At 42.1% G+C, this 22,797-nt stretch overlaps 1 protein-coding gene and 1 pseudogene across 1 annotated transcript; both read left to right on the forward strand.

The window, feature by feature from the left end:
* Nucleotides 1–1,161: 1,161 nt before the first annotated feature.
* Nucleotides 1,162–1,229, forward strand: LOC112627278 (annotated as a pseudogene).
* Nucleotides 1,230–5,030: 3,801 nt separating this feature from the next.
* Nucleotides 5,031–21,817, forward strand: CRHBP (corticotropin releasing hormone binding protein). The gene is made up of 7 exons (XM_025388103.1): nucleotides 5,031–5,533; nucleotides 5,915–6,008; nucleotides 6,342–6,499; nucleotides 7,962–8,172; nucleotides 11,109–11,257; nucleotides 15,689–15,806; nucleotides 21,074–21,817. The coding sequence occupies exons 1-7, from the start codon at nucleotides 5,453–5,455 to the stop codon at nucleotides 21,229–21,231; spliced, it is 969 nt and encodes a 322-aa protein (XP_025243888.1). The 5' UTR covers nucleotides 5,031–5,452; the 3' UTR covers nucleotides 21,232–21,817.
* Nucleotides 21,818–22,797: the final 980 nt, after the last annotated feature.

Below are 22,797 nucleotides of genomic sequence, written 5' to 3' on the forward strand. Positions count from 1 at the left end.
CACAAATCTACAGTAGTTAAAACAATATGGTGCAGGCATAAAGACAGACATACAGACCAATTGAGCAGAACATAGAGCCAGAAATAAATCCACACATATATGGTCAACTCATCTTCAGCAAGGGTGCCAAGAATATACAATGGGGAAAGGATAATCAGTTCAACAAATGGTGTTGGGAAAACTGGATATCCACATGCAAATAAATAAAATGGAACCTTTACCTTACATCTTACACAAAAATCAACTCAAAATGGATTAAAGACTTAAGTGTAAGACCTGAAACTATAAAACTCCTAGAAGAAAACAGGAAAAAGCATCATGACATTGGTCTTGGCAATGATTTAATGGATATGACACCATAAGCACAGGCAACAAAAGCAAAAATAGGCAACTGGGACTACACCAAACCAAAAAGCTTCTGCAGGCGGGGATCTGTGGCTCACGTCTGTAAACCCAGCACTTTGGGAGGCCAAGGCAGGTGGATCATTTGAGGTCAGAAGTTCAAAACCATCATGGCCAACAAGGTGAAACCCTGTCTCTACTAAAAATACAAAAATTAGCTCGGTGTGGTGGTGCACAACTGTAATCCCAGCTACTGGGGAGGCTGAGGTAGGAGAATTGCTTGAATCTGGGAGGCAGAGGTTGCAGTGTGCTGAGATTCTGCCACGGCACTTCAGCCTGGGAAACAGAGTGAGACTCTGTCTCTAAATAAATAAATAAATGGCTTCTGCACAGCAAAGGAAATGATCAACAGGGTGCAAAGGTAACCTACATAATGGGAGAAAATACTTACAAACCATATATCTGATAAGTGGTTAATATCCAAAATATATAAGAAACTCCTACAACACAGCAAAAAACCTAATAAGTCATTTTAAAAATGGGCTAAGGACTTGAATAGACATTTCTCCAAAGAAGACATACAAATGGCCAATCGATATATAAAAAGATGCTCAATGTCACCAATGATCAAGAAAAATGCAAATCAAATCCATGACGAGATATCACCTCGAAACTTTTCGGATGGCTATCATCAAAAAGCTACAAGATGACAAGTGCTGGCAGGGAGAAAAGGAAACCCTGGCCACCATTAGAGGGAATGGCAATTAGCACAGCCATTATGGAAAACAGTATGGACCTTCCTCAAAAAATTAAAATAGAGTATTGTATGAAAGGAAAGAAGGTTAACATTCCCCTTGACAAGAGGAACAGAAAATCAAATACTGTGTGTCCTCGTAAGTGGGAACTAAATGATGAGAACAAACACATGGACACACAGAGGGAAATAACACATACTAGGGCCTGTTGGAAGGTGGAGCGTGGGAGGAAGGAGAGGATCAGGAAAAATAACTAATGGGTACTAGGCTTAATACCTGGGTGACGAAACAATCTGTACAACAAACTTCCATGACAGACACACATTTACCTATGTGACAAACCTGTACATGTACTCCTGAAGTTAAAATAAAAGTTTTTAGGCTGGGCGCCGTGGCTCATGCCTGTAATCCCAACACTTTGGGAGGCCGAGGTGGGCGGATCACAAGGTCAGGAGATCGAGACCATCCTGGCTAACACGGTGAAACCCCGTCTCTACTAAAAATGCAAAAAAATTAGCCTGGGCACCTGTAGTCCCAGCTACTTGGGAGGCTGAGGCAGGAGAATGGTGTGAACCCGGGAGGTGTAGCTTGCAGTGAGCCAAGATCCTGCCACTGCACTCCAGCCTGGGCAACAGAGCGAGACTCCATCTCAAAAAAAAAAAAAAAGAAAAGAAAAAATAAAAGTTTCAGCAAGCCCACTTCTGCATATTTTTCCAAAAGAATTGAAATCAGTATGTTGAAGACATACCTGCACTCCCATGTTCGTTGCACCACTATTCACAATAGCTAAGATGTGGAAACAACGTAAACGTTGATGAATGAATAAAGAAAATGTGGTATATACATACAAAGGAATATTACTCAGTCAGAGAAAAGAGGAAATCCTTGTTATATACTACAGCATGGATGAACCTTGAGGACATTATGCTAAGTGAAAGATGCCAGCCACAAAACGGCAAATACTGCACGATTACACTTGTATGAGGTATCTAAAATAGTGAGACTCGTAGAAGCAGACAGTAGAATGATAGTTGCAGGGACTGGGAGGAGGGTAAAATGGGGAATCACTAATAATGGGTATAAAGTTTCAGTTATGCAAGATGAATAAGTTCCAGAGATCTGTTGTACAACATTGTGCCTATAGTTGATAATATTGTGTTGTGTACTTAAATATCTTTTAAGAGAGTAGATCTTGTGTTTTAACTCTTCTTACCACAATAAAATAAAAATAATAGCTAAATTCATTCAAACAAATCATCTTGAAAGCAACTGAAAACTATTTGGTGGTGGTTATTGTTGGTTAACTACAATGAGTTTTATTCAGTAGTCTTTACTTCTTAAAGAACGCAATAATATGTTCCATTTTCTAACATTCCAGCTAATTCATTAGTCAGGAAAGGAAAAAGGAAGTTCATCTAAAGCATGGATTAGTGATGTTCTATGTTGATGTGATAAATAAAAGAAAAAATTTATTATTACAGGTCATATTACAACTTCTAACTTGAATGCAGAGGGATTTTGTGGTCACCCTGAAAACATGGCCTATAATGTGACTGTGAAAGTCAAGTGCAGCCTGTGGAGGCTGTGCCATGAAGTGTCAGAAGTTCTCTGTGTGCGTCTCATCAGTCTAGGCACAATTTTAAATTCTGCACCTGCCCCCATGTCCATGCATTGAATATGGATCTGCTATTGTGTGGCCACCTTGGCCTTCAGGATTAACATAGGTGACAATTTGCTCTGGGGCTTTGTGAAAGAAAAAATGTCTTAATCCTACCTAACAAAAAGAAAGTATTAGCCCTGCCTAACAATAGTTGAAGACCCAAAAAACACCTATCAGGGACTGTATAACATCAACATTGGAGAAGCTATCTGGAAAAATACGGAGAAAAACTGAAATATTTGAAAAGAATGGAGGTTAACATACAGATAATTTCCAATCAGCATACTTGGGGACTCTGAGTTTACCCAGAACATATTTTTTAAAAAATCCAGTTTGCTTGAACAAACAACTTTCAAATATTAAGCTAATTGTTTGAATGACCAAAGCAGTCCATGAAAATAATTTATCCTTAGTCTTCACACATAGGCCTACTTATTGCCCAGAAACTTTTTCTTCTGCCTAATCCAAATTACTCTCCCATTTCTCTCACCTATTTTTAATACTTCCTCTCAGAGAGAATGGCTACCTGGCTTCTCCTTGTCTTCCAATTTAATCTTCTTAGTTTTCCTCCATCGGTTGTAGTTTCCATCTTTAAATTACCATAATTTTTTTTTTTTTTTTAAAGAAAAGGTAGTTTCCACTGGCTTAGTAGATATTTACCAAACTGGAGAAAACTACACATTAATTTATCCACCTAGAATTTGGTGGGAATGAGGTTCATCTTGTACTATAATTTGTGGATTAAGTAAAATCAGATGCTATGTTATGATGTTTGTAAAATCAGTCACTATGTTAGCGCTCACTCATCCCAGCTCTTGCTGTGTGTGGTTCCTGAGGAGGGGGCATCATGAGAGCCGGGTGGGAACATCAGTGTTGTCCGTGCATGTGTGTGTGCACATGTGCACATGAGCATATGCTTGTAAAGGGGCTGGTTGAAGAAGAATGTCTCCTTGGTGCTGCTAACAAAGCAACATTGAGCTGGAGTGACATCAGGTGCCAGACCCCCGAAGAGGCAGAGGTCTCCAAGGTGGGTGCTGGACTGAATTCTGGGAATAGGCCAAGGACTGTGGCTACATCAATGGGAAAGAGAAGAGGGCCTGTGGCATGCCTGGTGAATGGGCCTGAGGCTCCCTCTAGGCACAAAAAGGGTGGGAGATAGACCTGAAGATGGCCTGGCATGTTTGAGGCCAGCAAGTTTGGGTTAACTTGTTTGTTTTCCTCCTCTTTGATTCTTCTCAGGTTTCTTTATAACCTTTTTAAAATTCAGGCATCTAAACAGCCCTTGGGATGAGAAGGACATGATGGTCAGTGTCCATGAGCTTTAGGTACTCTTTTCCCTCTCACTGTCTATGGTCTGAGAACTGCTTACACAGTTGGGCTGTGGCAGAAAGGCCTCCTGATTAAACTAACAAAAAGAACACCTCTCCAGACCTCAGAATTGTCCTGATGTGAAAATATTCAAGTTCTGACACTGCCAGGATAATCACTGTTTGAGTATTTTAAAATGGAAAACACAGCCATTCCTTCCTTTATAACTCTGTATTATGGTCTATTTGTAATAATTGTAATAACAATGCTTGGTGCAGAGACTGGAAAGGGGTAAGAAAGCCAATAGTGGAGCGTCCTCATGTTTCCCACAATTTTGGACACAAAGAAGAAATTCTCTTCTCTCCTGATAAGCAGAGATAAGCTTATACTTATCTCTGGATCCCTAAGTCATCTTTTTAGCCCTGTAAATTTGCTGGTGAGCAGTTACAATAAAGCTTCCTGGCAGTTCTTTCTACCAGAGTGTTAAAGTAATCCAGGTATTTGAATGCATGAAATGGAATGATTTAATCTCATCTCCCAGTGGTTCAGATGGATGCAAAGGTCATGGCTACAGCTACCTGGTCTAGGAGTGTGTACATCATGTAAACATTCAGGTCAAGTGACAGAGCTCAGCTAAAATCCAGAAGTCCACTGACACCAGAGTTAGTTTTCCATGAAAGAAATGCCTGTAAGAAACTGGACCAGGATAAAGCAAAGAGTAAGGGGCAGGAAGAAAGCTTATAATTGCATTACTCCAATATTCTGCAAAATCAGACTTTTGCTTCTGTTCCACCTCTCTTTAAAGCTGAAAATGCCTCAAGTTTCTTACTGAGAGGCATGAGTAATTGCATGAATACTAAATTCTTTGACAATTTCTAGCATGGTTTCATCCAAGGTTATGTGATGAGGCTGCAAAATATAGGCTGTATGTGTTTGGGTATTTTATGCATGTATGTAACTTTGTCACTTTGATTTGCAAAATGGAAAATTCCCTGAATGCCCACAGAAAAGTATAATGTAGCATTTGGCAGGTCAACAAAATGCCCTCCCTTATTCTTTGTCTCCGCCTCATTCTCCAACACTTTAGTGCACTAAGTTGTAGTGACTGAAATCATTCTTGGTGAATAATGCTGGGCCACGCTGAAAATTTGTGGCTGAGAGCTGGACCCTCGTCATCGCCACGTACTTTGTCAATGAGACAGGGTAACCCATGGTTACTGAGCTCTGATCAGCTAAGGGGCAGAGAGCCTCCGCTCCCCACTGCTCTATAAAAGAGACCCAGCTAAGGGACCCTACCAGCTTCTAGCTCTCAGTCTGCGCGAGGGTGTGGGAAGGAAAGCCCAGGACCTCCGGAGCAGAGCACAGCAGCTGCAGACGCAAGGCCAGCATGTCGCCCAACTTCAAACTTCAGTGTCACTTCATTCTCATCTTCCTGACGGCTCTAAGAGGGGAAAGCCGGTACCTAGAGGTGAGCCGACCCTGGACTGACCCATCTCACCTTCCTTGCGTGTTAGCCCTAGGCAGCAGGCAGGCTGCCTCTGCTAGCAGCCTTTTGGGGTTCGCTGTTTCTTCCCTCTCTGCTGGATGCTCTCTTGCCCCTGGTTTCCCCTATCCTGTTCTCCCTCCTTGCCCCTGAGCATCCCAGACTGCCTGCCTGCCTCTGGCCGCTGGGGATGCCCCGGCCTGATGGAGAGGGTCTAAGACCTTCCCATCTTCTCCCGACACGGGAAAATATTACCCCTCTCTCTTTATTTGCTATGCTGAGTGGCAGGGAGGGTGCCCCGCTCCTGGCCCCCTTTTTTATCCCCAGCCCTTGAACTTTTCCGGACTGACCCATGTTCCTTGCCAGCTGCGGGAAGCGGCGGACTATGATCCTTTCCTGCTCTTCAGCGCCAACCTGAAGCGGGAGCTGGCTGGGGAGCAGCCGTACCGCCGCGCTCTGCGTGAGTCGAGGCTGCCCGGCTCGCGGGCGCCCGGGACGCGGGGAAGCTGGGACTCTGTGCGGAGGGCAGGGGGCTCGCGGGCATCTCGGGTAAGGGGCTGGCCGGAACCGCCAGGGGCGCGGCCCCCTCGCTAAGGATCGGTCCGCGGAGGCGCTCCAAGAGGGGAAGGAGGTGGCGCGCCGCGGGCGCGGGAACCCAGCGCAGCCGAGGCTGGAAGTCGGAGCGCCGGGCGCTACAGAGCCCGGGAATGGGGCGCGCGGAGAGGGGCCGCCGGAGGCTGGCGCCGAGGCGGCTGCAGCCTGGGACTTATTGCCCCGTGCCCTCCTCCCCCAGGGTGCCTGGACATGCTGAGCCTCCAGGGCCAGTTCACCTTCACCGCCGACCGGCCGCAGCTGCACTGCGCCGCCTTCTTCATCGGCGAGCCCGAGGAGTTCATCACCATCCACTACGACCAGGTCTCCATCGACTGTCAGGGCGGCGACTTCCTGAAGGTGAGGCGCCCACGGCCCGCCAGCCTAGCCGGGGGAGGGGGTTGGGAGGCGGCACGGGAGGGTTGGAAAGGGCTGGGGCATTGCAACCAGCGTGGGGCTGCCGAGCGTGGGTAGCCGGTGGCAATTCTTAGACACTTCGCTGGTGCCCGAGTGGGAGAGGCGCGCTCGAGGACCCCCACACGGCGAGAATCTCGCCCTTACCCGAAGACCTCGTGCCACACACATCCAGTAGGGCTCCGGTCGGTGCCTCTGGACGCTGCCATGGTTCACATTCCCTTCTAGGCGCTTTCGAGGCCCGGGGAACTTCTAGACTTGAACTCGCAGCGCAGAACGCTGCGACGCAATCCGGGGCCGATGAAATATGATTAAAAACCAACAAGCTCGAGCGCTGCGGTCCACCAAGCGGGCCGTCTTGGTTAGAAGGCCCGCCCCACACGTCTCACATCTGATCCCGCCTCGCTCCTGCTGGTCCACGCTCGGCGCACAGAGGCTGTCTTCAGTGCGCCGGTGACCCGATTTTGGAGCAGGAGGGGACTGGCTGCTGAGGGGGCATCTAGATGGAGATAGGTGGGAGGGGAGGACAAGACCCCCAAGCTCACTGCCTCCATGATTCCAGTCGTCAGACTCCATAAGTATAACAGGGCAGAGTGGGATGGCTGATGGAGCTCTACTGTCCAATTAAAATAATCATGATTAACATCTCCAAAGTAGGATTATTTTGGAACCTGTCACATGCGTTAGAAATAATTTGTAGCTGGGTTGTTGGTAATTTTGCTAATATGGACTAGATTGGACTCATTAAACTGGAGACCTGTGGTGATTTTGAGGGTCAAGTCAATAGACTCTGACCCTTTGTTCAACTGTAAACTTTAACAAGTGAAGGAAAAATGTCCCAGGTAGTATACCAGCCATCATTGCCTGGCTGTTGAAGCAGTTCTTGACATTTTAAAATAATATGTGATGATATAAAAAAAAAATGAGAAAAATGGGTGTATATAGCCATTAGCAGGTAAAGTTGCTGCTCCAGTTTTTTATTTTGCTATCTATTTTCAAGATATTTTGTTCACATTTCATGACTAGAGGAAAGAGAGAAGCTGCACGAAACCCAAATCATGCTTTTGTGGGATTCTTCTGAAGGTGACAGGTAGAAAATATGACCAAGGTAAAAATGTACATTGGCTGTGGTTTTATTTACCAAAGTGGTTGAAATGATAAAGTATAAGGAAGTTTACTTACTTTGGAAGCTTTAAGGCTTATAAAAATTAATTAATACTATTACTTGCAAACAACCCTCACAGTCCAATATATACAAATGAAAAGCAAGCAGGCAGAGTGTGCACTGTCAATTCTCACTTATGACTAAAGGCCCATTGGTGGATGACTTTTTCCCCCTTTTCAACTCTCTTCAGACTTCAGGAGCTGATGGAAATGATAGCATCTATGTCTGTATTTTTTTTCAAAGGTATTTGATGGTTGGATTCTCAAGGGGGAGAAGTTCCCCAGTTCCCAGGATCATCCTCTCCCCACAGCTGAGCGGTACATAGATTTCTGTGAGACTGGTCTTAGCAGGAGGAGCATCAGATCTTCCCAGAATGTGGCCATGATCTTCTTCCGAGTCCGTGAACCAGGAAATGGATTCACATTAACCATAAAGACAGACCCCAACCTCTTTCGTAAGTGTTCTCAGTCAAAAGGCAGAACTTGGGAGTCAGACTGCTTTTTGAAAGTAGTATCATTGCACAGACTTAAAGAAATTTGAACTGAGGAATGATTTGAATGGAAATTTTTTTGTAATTAGAAATGACCTAAAGGATAGTTTCTATTCTTTATTATGAATATCAAACCACAGTTTTAAATTTATTTCCCAGGTTAGGTAGTATACTAATTTATGGTGAGTACAATTCACTCTTTTCTCCAAAGTCTTGCTCTGAGCTCCTCAGGTTCTACGATGCATTTAGTGATAAGCTTTAATCTTCCAAGGCATTTCACTAATCCAGGATAAGCTTGAGGGATCAGATATAAAGTTGCAGGCTTAGAGATATTCAGGCACAGGCTTGAAAGTCTCCATGTCTTTCAGCCTGTGCCTGAATGTGGTAGACAGATATCATGCCCTGACCAGAGGGTTGGATTACAGCATCTCAATGTTACCTTCTGATTCTGAGCCCACCACTCTAATTTAGTTCGTTTCTGATGGACACACATGCAGCTTATGCTACACAACTGAACAGCCCCGGCCTAAAGCATATTATCTTTATAAAAATGAGTTTACTTAGGTGGTGGCTCACGCCTGTAATCCCAGCACTTTGGGAGGCCGAGGCAGGTGGATCATGAGGTCAGGAGATCGAGACCATCCTGGCTAACACAGTGAAACCCCGTCTCTACTAAAAATACAAAAAATTAGCCGGGTGTGGTGATGGGCGCCTGTAGTCCCAGCTACTCGGGAAGCTCAGGCAGGAGAATGGTGTGAACCCAGAAGGCAGAGCTTGCAATGAGCTGATATCATGCCACTACATTCAAGCCTGGGCGACAAAGTGAGACTCCGTCTCAAAAAAAAAAAAAAATGAGTTTACTCATCTGCTAATTGTTTTTTTCCCCATTAAGAAAAAAATCTGTTTAAAAAATTAGAAAAGGAACACATATCGCTCATTTTTGCATACAATAGAATTAATATTAACATTTCGTGTGGCTGAAAGATGGGGCCTAATCTGCCAAAGAATAACGTACTACTGATCTTTTGATTTCTAGTTCTGAAAAAAAAAAGAATTTTTGAAACAGCCCCCCCAAAAAGACTGTTCCTGAGGACTGCAATAGAATAATTCTAGAAGACAAAATAAAGAGTTTCCCCTATATTTTGTTTAGTTAGAAATCAGAAACCTCCTGGGCCAGTAGTGGCTTATGCCTGTAATCCTAGCAGGATTACAGGCCAAGGCAGGAGGATCACTTGAGCCCAGGAGTTCAAGATCAGGCTAGCCCACAAAGTGAGACGCTGTCTGTATTAAAACTTTTTAAAAAGTATATTAAAAAAAGAAACTTCTTAGAACCATCAAGGAATTTCAGTTCTTTTTGAAAGTAAGTATAATTAAAAATATGAAAAGGAGGCAAGAGGTGTTTCTGATCTGTTCTGATCAATGTTGATTCATCCGGTAATCAGAAAAAAAAGTACAAATTCTGATGCTTCTAGTTTCATATCTAGACTAATTAATGTATTGTAGATTTATTTATTTATTTATTTATTTGAGGTGGAGTCTTGCTCTGTCACCCAAGCTGGAGTGCAGTGGTGCGATCTCGACTCACTGCAACCTCTGCCTCCCGGGTTCAAGTAATTCTCTGCCTCAGCCTCCCGAGTAGCTGGGATTACAGGCGCCCATCACCACGCCCGGCTAATTTTTGTGTTTTTAGTAGAGATGGGGTTTCACCATCTTGGCCAGGCTGGTCATGAACTCCTGACCTCGTGATCCACCCGCCTCAGCCTCCCAAAGTGCTGGGATTACAGGCATGAGCCACCACTCCCGGCCAATGTATTGTAAATTTAGATTTGAGATATAAAACAAAAAATTGTAGAAGTTCTTGGGAGTAAAATAAATATTAAAAATGCACCTTTTAGTTAACTTATCACTTAACATGCAGCAAATATTTATCAGCCTTAAGACTACTGTCTTTCATTTTTTTTCTCAGCCTATTTTCTCACTATTAGAAAAATACTTAAAATAGGCCTGGCGTGGGGGCTCACTCCTGTAATCCCACACTTTGGGAGGCCGAGGCAGGTGGATCACTTGAGGTCAGGAGTTCGAGACCAGCCTGGCCAACGTGGTGAAACCCCGTCTCTACTAAAAATACAAAAATTACCCGGATGTTGTGGCACATGTCTGTAATCCCAGCTACACAGGAGGCCGAGGCAAGAGAATCACTTGAACCCGGGAGGCGGAGGTTGCAGTGAGCTGAGATCACGCCCCTGCATTCTAGCCAGGGTGACAGAGCAAGATTCGGCCTTAGAAAAAAAAAGAAAAGAAAAGAAAAATACTCAAAATAAGCCCGGGGCCATGGTGAAGCTGCTGAGCTGCATCCTAGGCCCCAAGTCTTAAAATAAAGATAAAAAGTTTTAATTAAAAATTAAAAATTTTTTTAAAAAGGAAAAGAAATAAGAATGAAAAAGAAAATACTTAAAATTAATTATTTACTTTATTATTTGAAAACAGAGTTTGAGTTTTGGACTCACCATTAAGCCTTGATTTTTCCACATTCCTAGCTTTAAGCTGAACTCTAGTTAACTCAAGTGCTCCTAGAACTAATACTAGCTAGTGTTTGTTTGGGTGCTGAATTATGTCTTTTGATTGTTATAAACAAGGTAACCCCCTAAGATTAACATTAGAAGCCCCCTCACAGCCCAGGGCCTCCTGACAATATCCATGTGTCACTGATGGTTTTTGTTCCCCAAATCCTTTCTGTCTCCAAATTCTTTTTGTGGTATATATGCTCTCTTCCTGGGCAGAAGGCCCTAGATCATGAACAGGAGTCCTAGAATAAGATACAATAAATGTCTATAAAAACCCAGCAAACCAAGTAATGGAAACATGAATTTTCGTTTTTTTTTTTTTTCGTTTCTACAAAGCCTGCAATGTCATTTCTCAGACTCCAAATGGAAAGTTTACCCTGGTCGTTCCACACCAGCATCGAAACTGCAGCTTCTCCATAATTTATCCTGTGGTGATCAAAATATCTGATCTCACCCTGGGACACGTAAATGGTCTTCAGTTAAAGGTGAGTTGTTTACTTGTTTCCTAACCATTTGATAAGGCCAGAGCTTTAATCAGAGCAGAAGCAATCATACAGGGCAAACCTGGACACTAGCAAATTGGCGTAGTACGTCGCTCTGATGAGCTCTTAAATCTCCCACGTGTTTGCCCTAGCTGCTTTGACTAAGCCCCTCTTCTATTTCAGTTGTGCGGCAAGTTGCATACTCAGGTGCCCCTTCTGACTACTTGAATACTTTCCTTGTGATGTAAGAAATGTTTTCAACTGGTAAAGTTGTGGTATATAATTACAATTGAACTCTCTTGTGCTTGCCTCTTTTATAAAAATTCTCTCCTAGCAGAACGTAGTGTGAGTCATCTACACAGCTGTTTTTCTGATTATTGGAATTTTCTTTTGACATAAGGAAGTATCTCATTGACAGAACTGTGTTGTGAAGGAGTGCTAACTGTAGCATAAAATACAAAATTGGATTTTTAGATTGCAAAATACGGTAAAGCTTTGAAAAGTATTTGGCATGACATTTAACTCAATACATTTTGCCTAAAAAATATTAGCGGATAATCCCTATCAACTTATTTTCGAATAAACTTCTGTATGGACCTTAAAATTCATGCTGAGTTTGACTGCATTTTCTTGCACTGGCAGCATTTTCCCTCTGAGTCATCCTCATTTCCTTTTACTTTCTCACATGACTAGGTTAAGATAACTCATGTATTTGCTGCTATCAAAGGCAGTCATAATTCCTAATCAGACAGATTTTAGTGACAACCAAATAAATAGAACTAGGACTGAAAAAAGGAGTATATCCAATTTCCTTTAAGCCCTAAATTCATGGATTAGTGCCTGCTTTTTTCTTAGTGGAAGAATAGTCCTTTGATAAGGACACTTTTGGGTATCTTTGGAATAGTCTTACTGGCTCGATATTTGTATGTCATTTTTGATGTAAAATATAGAAGATGAAAGGTGTGAGCACAGACTGGGAGATCTGAATTTTAGTTATTGGGGCTATCGGGGTAATCTTGGTGTTTCCTCCCAATTTAGAGCCTACAGTGTTTTAGTCATCTGCTTCTTCACAAAATATTTTTTGAGTGCTTAGCATGTGCCAGGCACTATTGTAGATGCTGGAAATTAGCAATAAACAAGACAGGTCCTGCTCACAGGGACTGTGCATTCAAGTGGGATGAGACAGGCAAAACTGCCATGTATTTCAAATGGTGGTAAGTGCTATACAGAAAATGCAGCAGAATAGTGTGGTAGACAGTGACTGGGAGCATGGGGGTGGATGGAGAGGCAGGGGGCTACTTGTGATAAAGTGGTCAGGAAAGAAACCTTTTGAGAAGTGAGACCTGAGTGATAGATCAGAAGGAGCCAGCAGCTGTGAGAACAGGGAGCAGGGGGAACAGTGCAGAGGCTCAGAGGCAGGAATGGGCTTGCTGGATTCCAGAAATGGAAGGAAGAGGAGGATTGGCATAAGACAGCTTCAGGGAGATGGGCAGGGCCAGAGTGTGGTGAGCCCTGCAGGCCACATTAGGGAGCTTAAGTTTATTTTAAGTGCAGTGGTAAACCACTGAAGAGGTTCAGGGAGGAAAGCAACATGATCTGATGTACGCTGTCTAAAATGTCACTGTGCCTTCCATGCAATGAATGGGCTGTCGGGCCATGCCACCCTTTCCATGGCCCTGGTGAGATGTTTCTTTAGTTATTACTAATGTATCTATCAAGATTATTTTCTTAAACCTCCCAGATTTCTATGTATTGGAAGATGAGTTCCACCAAAATAAACAAAACCAAAACCAAAAATCCTTCAATTTTGCACATTGAGTTGGTGTGAGGATCTTACATTTGGTACAAGGAATATAAGTACTTCTTTTTTTAATTTTTTTTTTGAGATGGAGTCTTGCTCTGTCACCCAGGCTGGAGTGCAGAGGTGCAATCTCGACTAATTGCAACCTTCACCTCCCAGGTTCAAGCAATTCTTCTGCCTCAGTCTCCCGAGTAGCTGGGATTACAAGCATGAGTCACCACAACTGGATAGTTTTTTTTTTTTTTTTTTTTTTTTTTTGTATTTTTAGTAGAGACAGGGTTTCACCATATCGGCCAGGCTGGTCTCGAACTCCTGACCTTGTGATCCGCCCACCTCGGCCTCCCAAAGTGCTGGGATTACAGGCATGAGCCACTGCTCCTGGCCAAGTACTTTTTTGGTACGTCATTGTGGGCTAGGCAAAAGATAGTAGTGGCTTAGAACCTCAACAAAGAAATTGAGGGAATCACTGTTGAGGAACTGCACTTCAGAGGTCCCCACATAACTCAGTTCCTAACATTGTAAGAAAAGCTGAGAGGTTTGCAAAGAAGGGAGAAAAATCGTTGAACAGCAAAGAATAAGTGCACCTAACTTTCTTGTTTCTTTGTTTTGTCCCCCTCACTTTAGTTTCTATTTCTTTCTAGCTTCTTTATTTCCCACTTCTCTCTCCTGAGTGTTCCTTTTTCCCTGTAACAGCACCTGCTGAATTTTGGAACCTATAAAACTAAGTGGAAAATTTAGTCTTAAGAGATGTTCCTTCTGGACGTCCTCTACTCAAGGGAAAGGCAATTAAGGTTTTTTTCCTTTACTGATAAATTGCTTATTCCACTCTCAGTACAAGAACATGAAGCCCTGTATACAGTGGGGCTAATTAAACCTCTATTTCATCATTTGATGCAATTATATATAAAGCCTCTAAGCATCAAACCCAGCACATAGTAGATAGGCCCTTTAAAAATAGATATCCCCACCTACCCCTGCTCATTAGTGAAGCATTTGCCATTATGTTATTTTCCAATTTGCTGTTTAGTTCCAGTTGTATTTCAATGCCCTTCTTCTTTTTTTTTTTTTCTGAGACAGAGTCTCACTCTGTCGCCCACGTTGGAGTGCAGTGGCACGTGATCTTGGCTCGCTGCAACCTCTGCCTCCCAGGTTCAACTGATCCTCCTACCTCAGCTTCTTGAGTAGCTGGGACTACAGGTGTGCCACCGCACTTGGCTAATTTTTGTATTTTCAGTAGAGATGGGGTTTCACCATGTTGGCCAGGCTGGTCTCGAACTCCTGACCTCAAATGATCCACCTGCCTTGGCCTCCCAAAGTGCTGGAATTACAGGCATGAGCCACCATGCCTGTCAATGCCCTTCTAAATGCCTGAATGTGTGTGCTTATGTGTGTATGTGTGTGTTTTAAGTTCTCTATTTTAGATTTTGGTTCCTATGTGTTAAGGTTTATCTAGTTAAGTACTGAGCACCTTGTCATATACCACTAGATCTCTTAATGAGCACACTTCAATGAAGAAGAGGATCACAGGCAAAATTGTGGGGATCAGTACAAATGAAAATGTGAGAGCCCTTATTACAATTTTATTAGATTGCAGCAGAGCATTAAACCAAGCATAGAGCCCTTCTAGTCACTGAATTTATGTGGCTGCACAGGTGGCATACTTGTGAGACTGCCCTGATCATAGGAGATGGGGGCTCAAAGTACTTTTGGGACTGAGAGTGGTTGCTTTGTTTGTGTTGGAAAGTAAGGCAGGGGGATTGCTGTGGACAAGACAGTATGGAAAAGATGAAAAGACTGAGTGAGGTGGCTCGTGCCTGTAATCCCAGTATTTTGGGAGTCCGAGGCAGGAGGATCCCTTGAGGTTAGGAGTTCAAGACTGGCCTGGGCAACATATCAAGGACCCATCTCTACAAAATTAAAAAAAAAAAATGAAGGGAAGCAGGAGAAGGTGATCATCGTGGACCACACAAAGCTTTAGAATGAATTCTTTTGAGTAGCTTGAAATAAATTTATTTTAGTTGAAAGGAGAAAGATCATGGTAACTGTAGCTAACTTGAGCCCCAAATCAGGGTTTTATTATTTCTTTAATATACTCATAATTAATCAAAATTTTTATTGGTAGAAATGATGTGTTCCAATAGCACACAAAGTTCCTTTACAAAGAAGAAGAGATGAGGTGAAGGAAAAACAGATGTGAAAGCCCTATTTATAAAATGTAGGTATTTGACTTCACTTAACTGTGACTGCGTGCATTAAGAAATTCGAGTGATTCAGTATGTATGTCCAAATGATTTGAAAAGTAAAGTATTTTTTTGGTTCAATTTCCGTACATCTTATATGGCGTTTACAGATTTCCATTTTATCATTCCAGTCCTTGAGCTTAAAAAAACATGAAAAAAACATGTACACACATTTCTAAAAAAAATGATTACTCAACTGATTTAGAAAAGCAATTTTTATGATTTTTTCTCTTTTAAACGTCTTTTAATTTCCGGAGTCCCAGATGTTAAATTAAACGGTATTGCCAGGATGTTGAGGGCTGATTGAGTGAATTCATGGACCCGCTGTTGGTCAAATGGTTTGACTTCTGTAATTGGTTTAAATGTGCTTTCTCTGCTGCTTTATTCCCTTAGAAATCCTCAGCAGGTTGTGAGGGAATAGGAGACTTTGTGGAGCTGCTGGGAGGAACTGGATTGGACCCTTCCAAGATGATACCTTTAGCTGATCTCTGCTACCCCTTTCATGGCCCGGGTGAGGTATTTCTTTGATTATTATGTATGTGCTTATCAAGATTAAAAAAAAAATCTATCCCCCAATATTTTCTACATTGGAAGGTGAGTTTCACCAAAAAAATCTTCAATTTTTCACACTGAGCCAGTATGAGGATTTGAGGTTATGTATAACATCAGTATCTTTACCAAAATATCTGACATTGGGAGAGAAACCTATGAAGCGATAAAGGTTGGCCTTAAGTAAAACTATGAAAATGACAAAGTTTTTAAAATCTGCTTTCTTTCCATTTTCTTGGGGGTCCCTGCTTTCATTTTCTAGAGACTAAAGAGTTTATCTACTAACTGAAACACTTATGGTTCAAATAGTAGATGTATCATCAATTAGTGATAGGATAATAATGAAGTAACTGTTTTTTATATATGTGTATGTATGTGTGTGTGTTACTCACAGTAAATAAACAACAAAGTGATAAGCTTTATTAGAAATTCTTAGAACTGCTAAAAGTCTATAACTTCTTAACGGCTAAACTAGCCTCTCAAAGGCCAGTGTAACACAGAGGTAAATTCTGAAATCTAAAAGTGGTCACCAGTAATAGAAGACTGGTTTATTTGGCACAGCATATGCCAGATAGAACCAGATCTATGTCAGAGACAAGTGAGGATTTTCACTTTATTATGCTCATGTCAGGTGAGGATGGATGGGACTTCATGACCTCATGACCAAACAACTCAATGAAGTCTGGGGGAGGCGGGCAGAGGAGTCATCAAACATTACTGTAAAGGTCACTCCCACAGCTTTACTTCGACACAGGAGCCCTAGATTATCATTAAAGCGACAAAACAGAAGAACGGCAGTCTCTAATCTCGGTTAATTCTGACTGTAGCCTCCTCCCTCTCCTGTCACAGCAGATCATTAACCAGCTAGGCAATGATGCTGCAAAGCAGACAGTCCTCTTGATCAGCTGTTACCTGTAATAATTAAAACCAGGCCACACCACCAGTATTTTCTGTCTCTGAGTTGATGATGGACAAAACATTTCTAAAATAGAATTAACATCGAGTCAGCTCTCCTTAACTGTGGGTTCCCCATACATGGATTCAACCAATTGCAAATAGAAAATACTCAATGTAGGCAGGGTGCAGTGTCTCACGCCTGTAATCACAGCACTTTGGGAGGCCAAAGCGGGCGGATTACCTGAGGTCAGGAGTTCGAGACCAGCATGGCCAATATGGTGAAACCCTATCTCTACTAAAAATACAAAAAAATTAGCCAGGCATGGTGGTGCACACCTGTAGTCTCAGTTACTTAGGAGGCTGAAGCAGCAGAATTGCTTGAACCAGGGCAGTAGTGCTTACAGTGAGCTGAGATTGTGCCACTGCGCTCCAGCCTGGGTAACAGAGAGAGATTCTGTCTTAAAAAAAAAAAAAAAAATTTCAGTGTAATTCCTGAACTTTGGGAGTTTGAGGCAGGAGGATTGCTTGAACCCAACAGTTTGAGACCAGCCTGGTCAACAGACCATACCTCCATAAAATAAAAAAGGAAATAATCAGGAAAAAACAACCACAAAAAAAAAAAATAGAGTATAACAACTATTTACATTGCTTTTACATTGTATTAGGTATTATAGGTAATCTACAGATGATTTAAAGTATATGGGAGGATGTGTGTAGTTTGCATGGAAATAGGTAAAGGTAAAAGGTAGCCATTTACATAAGGGACTTGAACATCTGTGGATTTTGGTATCTATGGGATGGGGAGCATCTTGGAACCAATCTCCCGAGGATATCAGAGGCTGGATTATACAAAAGTCAGCACTAAAGCCTGATATGCAGTCTACCCTCCCCCAGATATACTGTATTCTAAAAGTTTCAGATGAGATTTAAGGCAGGAGTGGGCTCAAAGCAAGCTTTCCAAGCAAGGTAAAGGCAAAAGATTTCTCAAATCCCACTTTGCTGAAAACTAGAGGATTCTCTAATGCTAATTGACACTTGAGCCCTGGTTTAAACTGTCAGTGCATTCGGCCTCTCTAGCCTTTTGGGTGAACGATCTGAGGTATTGAATTACTTCCCTGCTCATGATTGGAGAGCACCTTTGAGGAGATATACCTCAGCTGGGTTAAACGGTAAGACAAGGATTAAAAAACAATCAGGCCTTTAAATTTAGCTAATTGAAGCCAAAGTAATTTTTCTGCTTGAGTGATATAACTTGAATTGGCAAAAAAGGTGATTCTAAAGCTGGAAAACCACTTTTCCCTATATTACCTAGGTAACTGAAACCACTTTTAAGACATTTTAAGGCTTTAATCATATCACTGTTTGGTTCATTTCAGACTTTATTCCATTACTGGAAGGAGGGCCTTGATTGTAAGTTGTCCAGGTTCTTGGTGTTTTGAACAAAGAATTGTACAGAACGCACCAAGTAACAAAGGAATGAAACACAGGAATGAAGTAGCCAAAGCAGGGATTTATTAAAGGGACAAAGCACTCCACAGGGTGGGAGTGGACCCTAGCAAGTGGCTCAAGGGCCCAGTTACAAAAGTTTTCTGGGTTTCAAGTACTCCTTTCTTTTGTTTTGAGACGGAGTTTCGCTCTTGTTGCCCAGGCTGGAGTGCAATGGTGCGATCTCAGCTCACTGCAACCTCTGTTTCTTGGGTTCAAGCGATTCTCCTGCCTTGGCCTCCCAAGTAGCTGGAATTACAGGCGTGTGCCACTACGCCTGGCTAATTTTGTATTTTTAGTAGAGATGGGGTTTCTCCACGTTGGTCAGGCTGGTCTCGAACTCCTGACCTCAGGTGATCTGCCCGCCTCAGCCTCCCAAAGTGCTGGGATTACAGGCATCAGCTACTACGCCTGGCCTTTTGAGGTTGTTATGAATTACCCCTTTTCTGGATGAAGGATTTGGTTTGTGGCTAAAGGCTGAGGTGAATTGGCACCCTATGCAGATGAAGAGATAGCCCATGCTTGGCCCACGGCCAGTCCAAGGCACTCTCCCTTTCCTTGCGAGATGTGGTGGAAGGGGAGAGTTGTAGGGAGACTAGCCTTTGATCCTTCACTACTCGGGCTTGGGGGAGATGCAGTTTTTCCTTTTGGTTCAGCTTTAGGAAGTTTGCATTAATTGGCCTTAGGTTCTCGGCCCCCAGACCCAGGTGTTTTCCTTTTGCTCCAGCTTTGGGGAGTCAGCACGAATTGGTCTCAGTTTCCCTGCCACCAGGCCTTGGTGGTTTTCCTTGATTCAGCACGAATTACCTTAAGTTTCCTGCTTCCAGACCCTGTTCTGCTGCCTTAATTCTTTTCTTTCTTTATCATGTTTCCATGAGCCCCTCCCGAGTTGTTCAGTGTTGAACTATTAGGGACCCTGCCCTTTACATTGGATTTTGTTAGGAATTAGTTCAAAATAATAAATAATACTCAAGTAAAGAAAATAGGACATGTTATAAAGATTAAAGTCCAGAGTAAGATCAGAAAAAGAATGGCCTCCAAATTGTTTAATGAAAAATAAATTTGGCTGGGTGTGGTGGCTCATACCTGTAATCCTAACACTTTGGGAGGCTGAAGCAGGCAGATCACTCGAGGTCGGGAGTTCGAGACCAGCCTGGCTAACATGGTGAAACCTCGTCTCTACTCAAATTCAAAAATTAGCCCGGTGTGGTGGCACACAACTGTAATCCTGGCTACTGGGGAGGCTGAGGCAGAATAATCGCTTGAACCTGGGAGGCAGAGGTTGCAGTCAGCCAAGATGGCACCATTGCACTCCAGCCTGGATGACAGAGCAAGACCCTGCCAAAAAAAAAAAAAAAAAAAAAAAGAAATTGAAAAAGAAAAGAAAGGAAAAGAGAAATAAATTTGGACCTCCTGGTAGAAGCTTAACTAGACTCCCTGGTACTTATATTAAAATAATTACAGGGCTTTTATTTATTACGTCATCAAATTGTCTTTTATCTCAATAACTCTGTTGAACTGTTTACTTTATTTAAATCCAGGTACGTGTTTGAGTGGTACCCATTACACAAGGACAATGATAGCATTTCTTAAAATTTGAAAACACCTTATAGAGACAAAGTGAGGAAAAGGAAGATTGAGAAAACTAAAACAGCAGAAACAATTGTTGTTGGCAGATAAATCTTGCCTCAGGAACCAGCTTGAGGCTGCATAAATAAAAGGAAAGGAATTCTTAATGAAAATAATATGAGTTTCAGTATATAACCCATACAGAAGAGATATAAAAGTTGTCAGATCTTATACAAATAATGAATAAGACTGGATTTTTGTCTGTTTGAGATGGAGTCTCACTCTGTTCCCCAGGCTGGGGTACAGTGGTGTGATCTCGGCCCACCATGACCTCCACCTCCCAGGTTCAAGCAATTCTCCTGCCTCAGCCTCCTGAGTAGCTGGGACTACAGGCGCACACCACCATGCCCGGCTAATTTTTGTATTTTTAGTAGAGACGGGGTTTCACTATGTTGGCCAGCCTGGTCTCAAACTCCTGACCTCCTGATCTCCCCACCTCGGCCTCCCAAAGTGCTGGGATTACAGGCATGAGCCACCGTGCCCGGCCGAATAAGATTGGAGTTAAGAGAAGCAAGGATATCAGAAGCCATTTCATATAAGTGGTACAGAAAAAATCAGAGAAAAGTTGTAAGTGGATAATAGAACAAAAACTAGTATGTGCAGTGTATATCTATACCATGCAAATGATCTTTTTGTTTATGTATAAAACAGAGTTTTTGTTTAAATTCAGAAAATGATAAACAGGTCATTTTTTTTTTTTTTTTTTTTTTGGTCTACATAAATGTCCCGCAGTACGTTCTATCCTCTAGCCCCCACTAAATGCCCCTTGCAACCCTAGATCTGGTGACAACCAAAAATTGCCACGGCAAATTTCCGACCTGTGCTTAGAGGGCAGTACTGTTTCCACTGCGAACCCGGAACCCAAGCAACTGTGCACACGCCAGACTGATTTTCTTTGCCTGCCTTTACCACTCAGGCTTTGCAGGCAAAAAAGGCCGAGGAAACATCTTTCCTCTTTCCAGCTAGTTTTATTTTTCTAATAGTGTTCTTGCACATGAGTAGAAAGACTGAATTCAATTACACTATTCTGTAACTAATTACAAGTTATAATAAAAATGAAACAAAAACATTTCAACTGATAGTAGATGCGTAGTTTGAGTACCTGAGAGGAAGATATGTCTCCTTGCTTTCATTGTGTTTAAGTGATCCCATCGTTTAAATGATGACTGTGTGGTTTCTAACCTGCTGGGAAACTTTTATCTTTTCCATCCATTATAGCCCAAATGAAAGTTGGCTGTGACAACACTGTGGTGCGCATGGTCTCCAGTGGAAAACACATAAATCGTGTGACTTTTGAGTATCGTCAGCTGGAACCATACGAGCTGGAAAACCCAAATGGAAACAGTATCGGGGAATTCTGTTTGTCTGATCTTTGAATAACCAACCCAATGATTTACATGCTGATAGCTAAGTGAGTTTTTAATGGCCATTGTGTATGATTTTGATGCACAACTAGTTAAAAGCCTTTCATACCAGTCTGTATTCCCAGCCTTGAGCACGTGCGCGTGCACACACACACACATATGCATTAATTTTTGTACTTTGCTTCTTTTATGTTTGTAATCTGTAAATGAACACATGGCAGAAAATAAGCACCTGATTAGTAGGATCATTGTTCTAAATGGAAATGTTTGTAATTCTTTGATGTGCTACGAACCTGAAACTGGTAAGACAAGCACAAAGCAACGTGCAATAAAAATATTGTATCTCAAGGGAAAATACTCAAAGAAAGAAAAGCGGCAGCACTTTTATTAGTTTTATAACAGGAAAAAGTCTTGTATATAGCAAAGTAGTTGCATCTGTTTATTTTCTATTTATTATTCTGTTACAATAGATAATAGTTATAGCAGTTATTTATTGATTTGTAGCAACTTGTTTTTAACAAAACTTTGTAGCATGGAAAAAATTTTCCATCCACAAATACAAACATGAATAAATGTATTCAGAATGTTGGCACCTTGATGTTGGGCTTTATTTGCTTTCCTGAGTAGTCCTCTTTCTTGTTACCATCAGAAATAATGTTATCATGTGGTGCAGAGCCAAATGCTGAATTAAATCATTTTGGACTTCTTAGAGCCATTGAAATAGAATGATTTAAAGTAGAGGTAGAATTGCAGCGTTTGCACAAGCAACACTAACTGGCCCTGGCAGGGAAGCGGGGTACAGAGATTCATTTTCCACTATCATCATAATACATGTTTTTGTCACGATATACATTTCTACAAAGACAGCAAGGACCTTACAACTCTCATAGACACAATTTGCAGAAACCTGAGTACTTCTTTGATACTGAAGGCAGTTTACTGTTGACTGAGCCTTGTTCCCTGTTTGCCTTAAAACTGAGTGTGTAGTATATAAAAGACATCTTGGAGCAAAAAGCAAGGTTCAAAGCTACAAAGAATTTTTTTTTTTTTCTTTTTTTGAGACAGAGTCTTGCTTTGTCACCTAGGCTGGAGTACAGTAGTGTAATCTCACCTCACTGCAACCTCCGCCTCCCGGGTTTAAGCGATTCTCCTGCCTTAGCCTCCCAGGTAGCTGTGGTTACATGTGCGCCACCATGCCTGGCTAATTTTTGTATTTTTGATAGAGGCAGGGTTTCACCATGTTGGCCAAGCTGGTCTCAAACTCCTGACCTCAAGTGATCTACCAGCCTTGGTCTCCCAAAGTGCTGGGATTACAGGCATGAGCCATTGTGCCTGGCTAGAAAATTCTTTTAAGTGAACTCTTTACTTTGGATTAGTAGATGAAAGCTTCAAACTATGCCATAATTAATGGCCTTATTATGGTTCCTGAAACATATTTAATATGAAATTCATTGAAATATACTGGGACCCTATACATTGGGTTTGTTCACAACATCTGAAAACCAGGCAGAAAACAACAACAACAACAACAACAAAACCCCAACTGATTGGAAGTGTTTCAAATACCTAGGATTTTGC

The sequence above is a fragment of the Theropithecus gelada genome, chromosome 6 (genome assembly GCF_003255815.1).
Source record: "Theropithecus gelada isolate Dixy chromosome 6, Tgel_1.0, whole genome shotgun sequence".
Classification (NCBI taxonomy): Eukaryota; Metazoa; Chordata; class Mammalia; order Primates; family Cercopithecidae; genus Theropithecus; species Theropithecus gelada.